Source organism: Bombina bombina, chromosome 6 (genome assembly GCF_027579735.1).
Source record: "Bombina bombina isolate aBomBom1 chromosome 6, aBomBom1.pri, whole genome shotgun sequence".
Classification (NCBI taxonomy): domain Eukaryota; kingdom Metazoa; phylum Chordata; class Amphibia; order Anura; family Bombinatoridae; genus Bombina; species Bombina bombina.
In genome coordinates this window covers 890,026,952-890,041,416 of record NC_069504.1, presented here as the reverse complement: position 1 = coordinate 890,041,416, position 14,465 = coordinate 890,026,952, and the positions used below count along the sequence as shown (strand labels likewise).

General features: G+C 39.8%; 1 protein-coding gene and 1 long non-coding RNA gene across 2 annotated transcripts in view; both read right to left on the bottom strand.

Annotated features, from left to right (window-relative positions):
- Positions 1 to 676: 676 nt before the first annotated feature.
- The window catches only part of SLC2A4 (solute carrier family 2 member 4), a 79,448-nt gene continuing 65,659 nt past the window's right edge, over positions 677 to 14,465 (bottom strand). The window contains exons 9-11 of the mRNA XM_053718443.1: positions 3,532 to 3,633; positions 3,194 to 3,397; positions 677 to 1,534 (exon numbers count right to left, since the gene is read on the bottom strand). Coding sequence (XP_053574418.1) covers positions 1,331 to 1,534; positions 3,194 to 3,397; positions 3,532 to 3,633 — 510 coding nt within the window. The 3' untranslated portion in view covers positions 677 to 1,330. The remainder of the gene's footprint in view (positions 1,535 to 3,193; positions 3,398 to 3,531; positions 3,634 to 14,465) is intronic.
- LOC128663884 (uncharacterized) lies at positions 3,650 to 5,986 on the bottom strand. Its single transcript, XR_008402908.1, has 2 exons — positions 5,264 to 5,986; positions 3,650 to 5,089 (listed from the first exon to the last, which is right to left on the bottom strand). It is a non-coding gene; the product is annotated as an uncharacterized LOC128663884 (long non-coding RNA).

Genomic DNA, 14,465 nt, shown 5'->3' with positions numbered 1-14,465 from the left:
TCTGGGGCATAAAAAAGAAATGGACTAGTGTAGGCAACTAAAACATCAAGTTAAGTGCTAAAATTTGAACCATAGGGTGGCAAATATTGAGTTCCAACTTCATGCCAGGTTTCACCCACCCTTGTCAAGACGTGTGGAACAAAAGTGGTATTGGAGTACATTTGCCCTACAAATAAACACTTGTTGGGTAAAAGCATCTTAGTCATTAAAGGGATGTTACATTTTGTTAATATATAAATGTAACCATTTCAAAAGTTCCATGTACAACATTTTATCATTGTGTTTGCATGAATTTTTGCAAATAAACTGCCTGGGAATTAACATTTAAGAGTTTATGTACTAAAATGAACAAGCTCCTGTAATCATGCTTACTAGATACCATCCTTAAAGGGGCATAGTGCATTTTTGTATGAAAATCACTGCATTGTAAAATGGTTTAATAGCATTTAAAATTGTAGTTTAGTTGACAACTTGCAATAGTCTTTTGTGGGCAGTAAGATATAAATCTACTTCAATATATAATCACTGCAGCATGTAGGCAATTACAGGGTTAAACATAAGGCCCAACCTTTGAGAGATCAAAATAGCGTGTTTTTTTTTATTGCCTTAAATGCCCTAATTTGAATATTTGGATGCATATCAGGGGATAAACACAAGATTCTCACTACATAACATGTTTACTTTTCTAATTTTTTATTTTTCATATACAAATGAGGGTTGTGTAGGCAGCGTGTATTCACTGCTCATGATCAATGTGAAGATACTCTTTGGGTGTCGGAGAATGAACTCTTAGTTCACTTCAAGTCATGAGACAAATGTGCATTAAGCAGGTAGCTAAAGTTTCTCCTTCACCATCTGATTAGTTTTATATTAAATGCTCAAAGATAGACTGTCACCATGAGCAGGGAACTTATGTAATAATAAAAGTATCAGGACACTTAAACACAGCAAAATTTAAATAAAAAAAATATATACCAATATATAGTTCATTGTAACAAATCACTGCTTGTACAATCATTCTTTCATCCCAGTTGGTCTTCTGGCCCCACAACCCACTTATTACCCTTACTGCCCAGTGCTGGGCAAGAGTTCTGGTTTGAAGGTAATGAATGTTTGAGTTATGTAATACAGTAGATCTTTGAGTGTACCAATGGCATTCCAGTGCTGTGGCTGTACTTATGACAGGATACCATACCAAGACTGCTTCTCTAAAGGGCATCCTGCCACAATCCGAAATTATGCTGTATCATTCTTAACAATGGCACAGTTCCAGTCCTGTTATGCAGAGATGAGTTTTGTATGCAACTCCTCCCCCTCTGCTCCATCCACATCATGCATCTTCTCCACCCAGACTCTCAAGCTCTGTGCTAGCTTTCACCTCATGATCTAAGAGTGAGGGGTTCCTCCTACGAAAGGCATGAGAGATCTCATCAAATGATCTACCACGAGTCTCAGGGACCCGGAAATAGGTGAAGATGAAGAATCCTAAGAGAAGTGCTGCAAAAAGTAGGAAGACGTATGGTCCACAAAGATCCTAGAGAAAAGTAATTGTAAACTAAATAAGGTTCCAGTTAATCATAACTTGCCTTATTTTAACTGATAGCAATTAAATGCTGTATTAAATAAAACTGCATGCAAAAATTGTTTTAAAAGCATTGTAATTCATTGTTGGCATATTTTGTTGCCCAGGGGGACACTTTGATTATTGGTTCTTTATTGCTGTGGCTAGATAGGGACAAATGTGGAAGTAAACAGATCAAGCAATAATTGAGCATCATGTTGCATGGTCAGGGTTTTAGAAAATGTGGAATTCAAGGAATAGGAAAGGCAAAATTAAATTGGCAAAAATCAGAGCAGGTAGTTTTAAGATGCTTTAAAAAACATTTCTATTTTCAAATGTGCTTTGTGCTCTCAGTATCACGGATTACAAAAATTAAGCATGTATCCTACACTAGTGGGAGCTAACTGGTGATAGGTGCCTGCATATATTTATCTCTTGTGTAAATAAGAAGTGCGCCCTACCTGGGAACGAACAATAGCGTGTTCTATGGCTAGTTGCCACCCAAGAAGCAGCCTCTCGTTTCTCAACATATGACACAGGAACGGTCTTCTGTGAAAGGCACATAAGTCTGAGCCTGACTTAGCCTGGTATTTCGGGGCTGGACTGTACTGTTATCACTCTCTGATCGAGAGAAACGGCAAAACCCCAGATGTATGTTTCAACCTAGTGTGGGCCTAGTTAGTGAGGTGCAGCCATATCCCTCTATGCACACTGAGCAACAGGTCCACGTCTGGATTCCTGCATCACACTTAGGCAGACTTCCCTAAGAGTCAAAAAGCACAATTGGGCAGAAAGAAGCTACTTCCAGGTGGTAACCGGGCCATCGAACAAGCTATTGAAGCTGCTGGTCATTCCTGGCAGACTGCTGCTTTCTGTTTTGCCTATGTAAATTTGACCCTGGGGATAGTATCCTTATGGGGAAAACCATATGTGGACTCCTTGCCCAATAGGCTTAGAGGAATATGGCTGCACCCACTGACGAGGCCCAGAGAAAGCAGAAACGATCGTCTGGGGTTTGTTCAGAGGAGAATTGCCTGGTATTTCTGGTCTGGACTGACCATGTCGGTGGGAGCAGACTGAATACTACAGAAGTTTTCCTCTGTGAAAAGCACAATTGGGCAGAAAGAAGCTACTTCCAGGTGGTAACTGGGCCATAGAACAAGTTATTGACGCTATTTGTTCTTGGCAGACTGCTTCTCTTTCAGTTTTGCATTTGTCTCTTGTGATTGGCTAACAAGATGTGTTCAGCAAGCTGCCTGTAGTGCAATGCTGTTCCTTCAGCAAAGGATAGAGAATGAAGAATATTTGATAATTGTAAATTTGAAATTTGTTATAAATTGTATGTTCTATCCAAATCTAAATTGTTGGGGTTTTTGTCCCTTTATTTTTCTGGAGGTAGTGGGAATAAAAACAGTATTCATAGATTGCAGGACATTTTTTACAGCAAAGGTCAATTCAAATTAAATATTAAAGTTTGGTATGAATATTTTTGGTTATGTGGGCAGGGACAAATACTTTTTAAATGAACAATAATGATTAATACACTTGTGGCCCCACACTTGCGTCCCTGTACACGTATTCTTTTCACACTCCAGCTCATCAAATCTCTTCTTTACAATTGCTCTCACTTACCGCCACATACTGGAAGCCCATGCCAATCATAAAATTTGATGTCCAGTTTGTGCAGCCAGCAATAGCCATGGCTGCAGGTCTAGGGCCTTGGCTGAACAGCTCGGCTACAATAAACCATGGAATGGGACCAGGGCCAATTTCAAAGAATGCCACAAAGCCAAATATTGCAATCATACTGAGGTAGCTGAGGGAGGGCATTGTCTCCTGTGTAGAAAAATATAGTTTATAACTTATTAAGAGACTATTAGTTACAGTGGTCTGTCCAACTATTGGAATATCTTTGTACATATCTCTTATTTATCTTCAAGACTTATGTTTTTTCTTTTTGTTCTACTTACCTGCAATACCATTGCTACAGTCATTAATAATGCGCAAACAATCATCCCTCCTAATCCAAGGAGGTGTAGGGTCCGCCGTCCAGCCCTTTCAACAAGGAAAAGCTATAAATAGAACACATTTTTAGTAAAACATTTATTATGGAAAGTATTGAGCAATATATTCAATGGGTTTATATGACTAACCATGCTAAGGTGAAAAAAAAACCTACAATGCTCCATTCCAAAGATTGCATTCGGTTTCTAATATCAATGTTACTGTTAAGGCTATTATGTTGTTGTAAAATAAACTTACTTTTTAAAAAGATGCCTGGTTTGGTGTGTTTTTTTTTTTCTTTCTAGGAATTGAACAGCCTTACAATTATGAACATAGAAGTACAATATGTTATAGCGCTGCGGAATCTGTTGGCGCTCTACAAATAACCAATAATAATGTTTGCCAACTGGCACTCCATTAACTATAGGAAAGGAAGTAACTTGGTAAATGACTTAGGTAGGCGACGAGAGAGGACATTTTTTTTTTAAAGGAAATGATGGCATTCTGAATTTTAGCAAATACTCAAAGGACCATATTAGGCTATTATAGCTGCAACAACTGACTGATTATGGGCATGTAGCATATGGACCCTATATTATTCGCAGAACTATAGCAAATGCATGTCGGCTGTAATGAAAAGACAATAGCTGTTTCATGTTCATAAACAGATTCTTGAACTGTGTACTTCAACCAACTCTTAGGTGATGGCAAAATGTACCCACCCTATACATTAGTATTTATTTGACACTTGTCCCACTATAACCAAACATTCACTGTAGACATTGAGTAACCGTAATATAAACATTGACTGCTGTAGTAGTTGAATAGCAGTAAGAGAAACATTCACTAAACATTTTAAAGAAACTGTAAAAAGTATTTCACCTAGATTACGAGTTTTGCGTTAACAGGGGTACGGTGCTAACGAGTGGTTTTCCCTCACCGCTCACTTACAGACAACACTGGTATTACGGGTTTTTAGAAACCCGGAGTTAGCCGCAGAAAAGTAAGTGGAGAGCAAAATTTTGCTCCACATCTCACCTCAATACCAGCGCTGCTTACATTAGCGGTGAGATGGCTAAAACGTGCTTGTGCATGATTTCCCCATAGGAATCAATGGGGGAGAGCCGGCTGAAAAAAAACCTTACACCTGCAAAAAAGCAGCGTTCAGCTCCTAACGCAGCCCATTGATTCCTATGGGGAAATACTTTTATGTCTACACCTAACGCCCTAACATGAACCCCGAGTCTAAACACCCCTAATCTTACACTTATTAACCCCTAATCGACCACCCCGACACCTGCATTATATTATTAACCCCTAATCTGCCGCTCCGGACACCGCCACCTACATTATACTTATTAACCCTTAATACGCTGCCCCCAACGTCGCCATCACTATAATAAAGTTCTTAACCCCTAAACGTAAGTCTAACCCTAACACCCCCTAACTTAAATATAATTTAAATAAAATAACTATCATTAACTAAATTATTCCTATTTAAAACGAAATACTGTAAAATAAACCCTAAGCTAGCTACAATATAACTAATAGTTACATTGTAGCTAGCTTAGGGTTTATTTTTATTTTACAGGCAACTTTGTATTTTAACTAGGTACAATAGTTCTTAAATAGTTATTAACTATTTAATAGCTACCTAGTTAAAATAAATTCAAATTTACCTGTAAAATAAATCCTAACCTAAGTTACAATTACACCTAACACTACACTATAATTAAATTAATTACCTAAACTAGATAATTGTATTTAATTGTAGTTAAAGTACGAAAAAAAAAACACTAAAAGAAAATAATAAAATAATTACAAGTTTTTTAAACTAATAACACCTAATCTAATCCCCCTAATAAAATAAAAAAGCCCCCCAAAATAATAAAAAAGCCCTACCCTATACTAAATTACAAATAGCCCTTAAAAGGGCCTTTTGCGGGAAAAAAAAAGTACAATACCCCTTACCAACATTAAAACCCACCACCCACACAACCAACCCTACTCTAAAACCCACCCAATACCCCCTTAATAAAACCTAACACTAACCCCTTGAAGATCACCCTACCTTGAGAAGTCTTCACCCAACCAGGCCGAAGTGCTCAACGAAGCCGGGCTAAGTGGTCCACCAGACGGGCAGAAGTCTTCATCCAAGCCGGGAAGAAGAGGTCCTTCAGGCGGGCAGAAGTCTTAATCCAGGCGGCATCTTCTATCTTCATCCATCCGGCGATTGGCTGAATTCTATCAGCCAATCGGAATTAAGGTAGAAAAAAATCCTATTTACTGATGCAATCAGCCAATAGGATTGAAGTTCAATCCTATTGGCTGATCCAATCAGCCAATAGGATTGAGCTGGCATTCTATTGGCTGATTGGATCAGCCAATGGAATGCAAGCTCAATCCTATTGGCTGATTGCATCAGCCAATAGGATTTTTTTTTTCTACCTTAATTCCGATTGGCTGATAGAATTCTAGACCCATTTTGATACATATCATGCCACCATTTTCACTGCCAAATGCGATCAAATAAAAAGTTCACATTTCCTCAAACTTTTTCACAAACTTTAGGTTTCTCACTGAAATTATTTACAAACAGCTTGTGCAATTATGGCACAAATAGTTGTAAATGCTTCTCTGGGATTCCCTTTGTTCAGAAATAGCAGCGATATATAGCTTTGGCAATGCTATTTTCTTAATTAGAAGGCCCCTAAATGCTGCTGCGCACCACACTTGTATAATGTCAAGCAGTGAAGGGGTTAATTAGGGAGCTTGTAGGGTTAATTTTAGCTGCAGTGTAGTAGAAAACCCAAAGTATTGATCTAGGCCCATTTTGATATATTTCATGACACCATTTCACCGCCAAATGCCATCAAATTAAAAAAAAAAAAAGTTCACTTTTTCATAATTTTAGGTTTCTCACTGAAATTATTTACAAACAGTGCAATCAAGGCACGCACAAATGGTTGTAAATGTTTCTCTGGGATACCCTTTGTTCAGAAATAGCAGATGTATGGCTTTGGCCTTGCTTTTTGGTAATTAGAAGGCTTCTAAATGCTGCTGCGCACCACACTTGTATTATGACCAGAAGTTAAGGGGATAATTAGGTAGCTTGCAGGGTTAATTTTAGCTTTAGTGTAGAGATCAGCCTCCCACCTGACACATCCCGCCCCCCCCCCCAGTGGAGGCACCTCCATTTGAGCACTCCTGCACGTGAACACCCAAATAAATGGAAAGAAAATAAATTAATTTTTGTGGCTAAATAAATATAATTTCTCCTATTGGAAAAATTATATTTATTCAGTCAAAATTTTTCTAGTCTAGACTGTCTTTTATTAAAAAAAAAAACCCCTCTTTCCCTCTTTTATATACCTCTATACTTCTCTACCGCACGTGCGGTAGAGAAGTATAGCCTGCCATATTCATTCGCATATTTTTCCTATGTGCCTGCAGCGCAGCCCATAACTGAGCCTATACCTTTCTTAATCGCACAATGTTTAGTGTGCGGGTTGGGCTATTTATATGGGCGGCCAGCAGGGGGAGCACTTTTTTTTCAAGTTTTCTTCTTTTTTTTTTTTTGCTGGCTGTGATCGACTGCACAAGCCAGGCAGGAACAGGAAGCAAGCTCAGTGCACATCCAATAGCCAGTCAGTGGGTGATCTGGGGATAGTAAGCCCATGCTGCAGCCTGCAGGAGTATCTAGTGTCCCACTGCATAAGAGCTGCATGCCTGTCTGCTTTAGAAAAAATACCTCTTTTTATGGAGCCCAACACACACACACACACACGAGAGAAACATAATTAATTATACACAGAGAAACAGAATAAAATATATATGTTTTCACTGGAAATATGTATGACAAGTTCCCTTTATTTTTAAAAAGTGACTAGACAGCTGGCCAGATGCGCTCAGTTTAAAAAACAGACCCGCTCAGTAGAGCACAGAGAACGGGTCTGGAAAACACTGTTTTTTAATAAAAGTTTACAGGCAATATTAGGTTCTGTAAAGCTAGCACTAATATAATGTTATATAATTCTGCAGAATTATATAACATTATTTTCTATGTTTACTGGCCCTTTAAATATGCCCCTAAGTATCTGGCACCTTTAAGCTTTTATAACAGGAGAACTGATTTGTAAAGAGCTACAGGAACAGGATAATATGCAATAATATACTGTAGTAAGTAGTTAATATTCTTTTGTAGCTGTGTATAGCAGTTTAATGTCCCTTTAAACAATTTTCTTAGGGATTAAATATTAAGTATTATGTTACTTTAGCATATTCATATAATATTTCTGAATATTTTGGGAACTTGGTCATGTGTCTCTTACATCAGAAATAAATAAACAATCTAAGATTCTTGCTCTGTAGTATTTTGCAATAAACTGAAAATACACCAACTTTGTTCTCTATTTATTTTAAACATTATCCTATCTATATATTTGTGGCATGTAGGTTAAATACTTTATGCACCACAATGTATATTTTTAACCTGAATCACTTCAGGATCCTGAATACAGTAGCGCATTACCACTACTAAGCCTATGCTTTCCAACAAAGGATACCAAGAGATAAAGGGACACTGAACCCAAAAAAATTCTTTTGTAATTCAGAAAGAACACAATTTTAAGCAACTTTCTAATTTACTCCTATTATCAATTTTTCTTCGTTCTCTTGCTATCTTTATTTGAAAAAGAAGGCATCTAAGCTTTTTTTGGTTTCAGTACTCTGGCCAGCACTTTTTTATTGGTGGATGAATTTATCCACCAATCAGCAAAGACAACCCAGGTTGTTCACAAAAAATGGGCCGGCATCTAAACTTACATTCTTGCATTTCAAATAAAGATACCAAGAGAATGAAGAAAATTTGATAATAGGAGTAAATTAGTAAATTGCTTAAAATGTCATGCTCAATCTGAATCACGAAAGAATTTTTTTGGTTACAGTGTCCCTTTAAGTAATATAAGTAATTTGAATTAACTGTCCCTTTAATTCAGTTGTGGTCTTGTTTGTTCATTTAATCATTTTTTACTCTAACTATAAGGAACCAAAGTTGCATTGTATTATTGTATTTGGATGTGTTGCACTTCTAATTCTAATGTTATATATTCTATTTTTTTATTTTACATATTCAAGTACTTTATGCATTAGATGTGTATTTTAATGTGTAGGGTGCTTATTATTTAATAAAGCAATAAATGATTTTTTCATTTTTTGTGTGTATATAGAGAAACTAATTTGGGTGTGTTTCTTCATCTATTTTTTTGCTGATTGTTAATATTTCATTCTTCAGATGAGTTCAGGTGACACTTAAAAGGGCATGAAACCCAACTTTCCAATTGACTTATATTATCAAATTTGCTTCATTCTCTTGTTATCCTTTGTTAAAGGAGCAGCAATGCACTACTGGGAGCTAGCTAACAAGAGAGATTTATGTGAAGCCCCTCAATCGACAGCTAGCTCTCAGCAATGCATTGCTGCTTCTGAGTCTAGCTAGATATCAATTTCAACTAAGGATACCAAGAAAACTAAGAAAATTAGATTATATAAGTAAATTAGAAAGTTTTATAAAATCACGTGCTGACTAAATCACAAAAGAAAATGTTTGAATTGCATGTCCCTTTAAGCACAGCAAAGTGATAACTTCAAGGATCCTAGAATGAACAATTAGAGCAGATGTGCCAGAAAACAGAATTTATGCTAACCTGATAAATTACTTTCTCCAACGGTGTGTCCGGTCCACGGCGTCATCCATTACTTGTGGGATATTCTCCTCCCCCACAGGGAAAGGCAAGGAGAGCACACAGCAAGAGCTGTCCATATAGTCCCTCCCAGGCTCCGCCCCCCCAGTCATTCGACCAACGGTTAGGAGAAAAAAAGGAGAAACTATAGGGTGCCGTGGTGACTGTAGTGTATAGAGAGAGAAATTTTTCAAACCTGATTAAAAAACCAGGGCGGGCCGTGGACGGGACACACCGTTGGAGAAAGTAACTTATCAGGTAAGCATAAATTCTGTTTTCTCCAACATTGGTGTGTCCGGTCCACGGCGTCATCCATTACTTGTGGGAACCAATACCAAAGCTTTAGGACGCGGATGAAGGGAGGGAGCAAATCAGGTTACCTAAACATAAGGCACCACGGCTTGCAAAACCTTTCTCCCAAAAATAGCCTCCGAAGAAGCAAAAAGTATCAAATTTGTAGAATTTGGCAAAAGTGTGCAGAGAAGACCAAGTTGCTGCCTCACATATCTGATCAACAGAAGCCTCGTTCTTGAAGGCCCATGTGGAAGCCACAGCCCTAGTAGAGTGAGCTGTGATTCGTTCAGGAGGCTGCCGTCCGGCAGTCTCATAAGCCAATCGGATAATGCTTTTCAGCCAGAAAGAAAGAGAGGTAGCAGTAGCTTTTTGTCCTCTCCTCTTACCAGAATAAACGACAAACAAAAAAGAAGTTTTGTCTGAAATCCTTTGTTGCTTCTAAATAGAACTTTAAAGCACGGACTACATCTAAATGGTGTAACAAATGTTCCTTCTTTGAAACTGGATTCGGACACAAAGAAGGGACAACTATTTCCTGGTTAATATTCTTGTTGGAAACAACTCTTGGAAGAAAACCAGGCTTGGTACGCAAAACAACCTTATCTGAATGGAACACCAGATAGGGTGGATCACACTGCAAAGCAGATAGTTCAGAAACTCTTCTAGCAGAAGAAATAGCAACCAAAAACAGAACTTTCCAAGATAGTAACTTGATATCTATGGAATGTAAGGGTTCAAATGGAACCCCTTGAAGAACTGAAAAAACTAAATTTAGACTCCAGGGAGGAGTCAAAGGTCTGTAAACAGGTTTGATTCTGACCAAAGCCTGTACAAAAGCTTGTACATCTGGCACAGCTGCCAGTCGTCTGTGTAACAAGACAGATAAAGCAGATCTCTGTCCTTTTAGAGAACTCGCTGACAATCCCTTATCCAAACCTTCTTGTTAGAAAGGAGAGGATCCTGGGAATATTAATCCATGAGAATCCCTTGGATTCACACCAACAGATATATCCTTTCCATATTTTATGGTAAATCCTTCTAGTCACAGGTTTTCTGGCTTGGACCAGAGTATCTATCACTGAATCTGAAAACCCGCGCTTGGATAAAATCAAGCGTTCAATTTCCAAGCAGTCAGCTGGAGAGAAACTAGATTTGGATGTTCGAATGGACCTTGCACTAGAAGATCCTGTCTCAAAGGTAGCTTCCATGGTGGAGCCGATGATATATTCACCAGGTCTGCATACCAAGTCCTGCGTGACCACGCAGGAGCTATCAGAATCACTGAGGCCTTCTCCTGTTTGATCCTGGCTACAAGCCTGGGAAGGAGAGGGAACGGTGGAAATGCATAAGCTAGGTTGAACGACCAAGGCGTCACTAATGCATCCACTAGAGTCGCCTTGGGATCCCTGGATCTGGACCCGTAGCAAGGAACCTTGATGTTCTGACGAGACGCCATCAGATCCATGTCTGGAATGTCCCATAATTGAGTCAACTGGGCAAAAACCTCCGGGTGGAGTTCCCACTCCCCCGGATGGAAAGTCTGACGACTCAGATAATCCGCCTCCCAGTTGTCTACTCCTGGGATGTGAATTGCAGATAGATGGCAGGAGTGATCCTCCGCCCATTTGATGATCTTGGATACCTCTCTCATCGCCAAGGAACTCTTTGTTCCTCCCTGATGGTTGATGTAAGCTACAGTCGTCATGTTGTCTGACTGGAATCTTATGAATCCGGCCTGAGCTTAGACCCTGAGCTTTCAGGGAATCCCAGACCGCGCCCCAGCCTAATAGACTGGCGTCGGTCGTGACAATGACCCACTCTGGTCTGCGGAAACTCATTCCCTGAGACAGGTGATCCTGTGACAACCACCAACGGAGTGAGTCTCTGGTCATCTGGTCTACTTGAATCTTTGGAGACAAGTCTGTATAGTCCCCATTCCACTGCTTGAGCATGCACAGTTGTAATGGTCTTAGATGAATTTGAGCAAAAGGAACTATGTCCATTGCTGCAACCATCAACCCTACTACTACCATGCACTGAGCTATGGAAGGCTGCAGAATAGAGTGAAGAACTTGACAAGCTTTAGAAGCTTTGACTTTATGACTTTTGTCAGGAAGATCTTCATTTTTAAAGAATCTATTATCGTTCCCAAGAAGGGAACTCTTGTCGACGGAGACAGGGAACTCTTTTCTACGTTCACCTTCCACCCGTGAGATATGAGAAAGGCTAGAACAATGTCTGTATGAGCCTTTGCTTTGGAAAGAGACGACGTTTGGATTAGAATGTCGTCCAGATAAGGTGCCACTGCAATACCCCTTGGTCTTAGAACCTCTAGAAGGGACCCTAGCACCTTTGTGAAAATCCTTGGATGATCTTTGTGGATAGGAATATGTAGATATGCACCCTTTAAATCCACGGTAGTCATAAATTGACCCTCCTGGATTGTAGATAAAATTGTTCGAATGGTTTCCATTTGAACGATGGAACTCTGAGAAATTTGTTTAGAATTTTTAAATCCAGAATTGGTCTGAAAATTCCCTCTTTTTTGGGAACTACAAACAGATTTGAGTAAAACCCCCGACCTTGTTCCACAGTTGGAACTGGGTGTATCACTCCCATCTTTTACAGGTCTTCTACACAATGTAAGAATGCCTGTCTCTTTATTTGGTTTGAAGATAAGTTAGACATGTGGAACCTTCCCCTTGAGGGTAGTTCCTTGAACTCCAGAAGAAAACCCTGAGAGACTATTTCTAGTGTCCAGGGATCCTGAACATCTCTTGCCTAAGCCTGAGCAAAGAGAGAGAGTCTGCCCCCTACTAGATCCGGTCCCGGATCGGGGGCTACCCCTTCATGCTGTTTTGGTAGCAGCAGCAGGCTTCTTGGCCTGTTTACCCTTGTTCCAGCCTTGCATTGATTTCCAAGCTGGTTTAGTCTGGGAAGCGTTACCCTCTTGTCTAGAGGCTGCCGAGTTGGAAGCCGGTCCGTTCCTGAAATTGCGAATGGAACGAAAATTGGACTTATTCTTAGCCTTGAAAGGTTTATCTTGTGGGAGGGCATGGCCCTTTCCCTCAGTGATGTCTGAAATAATCTCTTTCAATTCTGGCCCAAAAAGGGTCTTACCTTTGAAAGAGGTATTAAGCAATTTTGTCTTGGAAGATACATCCGCCGACCAAGACTTTAGCCAGAGCGCTCTACGCGCCCCAATTGTAAACCCTGAATTTTTCGCCACTAACCTCGCTAACTGCAAAGCGGTGTCTAAAATAAAGGAATTAGCTAACTTAAGTGCGTGAATTCTGTCCATGACTTCCTCATACGGAGTCTCCCTACTGAGCGACTTTTCCAGTTCCTCGAACCAGAACCACGCCGCTGTAGTGACAGGAATAATGCACGAAATAGGTTAAAGGAGGTAACCTTGCTGTACAAAAATCTTTTTAAGCAAACCCTCCAATTTTTTATCCATAGGATCTTTGAAAGCACAATTGTCCTCAATAGGAATGGTTGTGCGCTTGGCTAGAGTAGAAACCGCCCCCTCGACCTTAGGGACTGTTTGCCATGTGTCCTTCCTGGGGTCGACCATAGGGAACAATTTCTTAAATATAGGAGGAGGGACAAAAGGTATGCCTGGCTTCTCCCACTCCTTATTCACTATGTCCGCCACCCGTTTAGGTATCGGAAAAGCATCAGGGTGCACCGGGACCTCAAGGAACTTGTCCATCTTGCACAATTTTTCTGGGTTGACCAGATTGTCACAATCATCCAGAGTAGATAGCACCTCCTTAAGTAATGCGCGGAGATGCTCTAATTTTGATTTAAATGTCACAACATCAGGTTCTGCCTGCTGAGAAATTCTTCCTGTATCAGAAATTTCCCCATCTGACAAACCCTCCCTCACTGCCACTTCAGATTGGTGTGAGGGTATGACAGAAAAATGATCATCAGCGCCCTCCTGCTCTACAGTGTTTAAAACAGAGCAATCGCGCTTTCTCTGAAATGCTGGCATTTTGGATAAAATATTAGCTATGGAGTTATCCATTACTGCCGTCAATTGCTGCATAGTAACAAGCATTGGCGCGCTAGAAGTACTAGGGGTCGCCTGCGCGGGCATAACTGGTATAGACACAGAAGGAGATGATGTAGAACTATGTCTACTTCCTTCATCTGAGGAATCATCCTGGGCAACTTTACAATTTGTGACAGTACTGTCCTTACTTTGTTTGGACGCTATGGCACAATTATCACACATATTTGAAGGGGGAACCACATTGGCTACCATACATACAGAACATGATCTATCTGAAGGTACAGACATGTTAAACAGGCTTAAACTGGTTAATAAAGCACAAAAACCGTTTTAAAACAAAACCGTTACTGTCTCTTTAAATGTTAAACAGGGCACACTTTATTACTGAATATGTGAAAAACTATGAAGGAATTATCCAATCTTTACCAAATTTTCACCACAGTGTCTTAATGCATTCAAAGTATTGCACCCCAATTTTCAAGCTGTTAACCCTTAAAATGTGGAAACCGGAGCCGTTTTTAACCCCCTTACAGTCCCAGCTACAGCCTTTGCTGCGACTTCACCAATCCCAGGGGGGTATATGATATCAAATTAAGCCTTCTAGGAACGTTTTTAGTGGATTCCAGACCCACACACATGCAGCTGCATGTACTGTACTCAAAAGTAACTGCACAGTAATGGCGCGAAAATGAGGCTCTGCCTACTACAGAGAAAGGCCCTTCCTGACTGGGAAGGTGTCTTAACAAGTGCCTGGTGCTAAAAAACGTTCCCCAATGTTATAAAAGTGTGAAATTCAACTTCAAACTGCATATAATACTTAAATAAAGCAATCGATTTAGCCCTT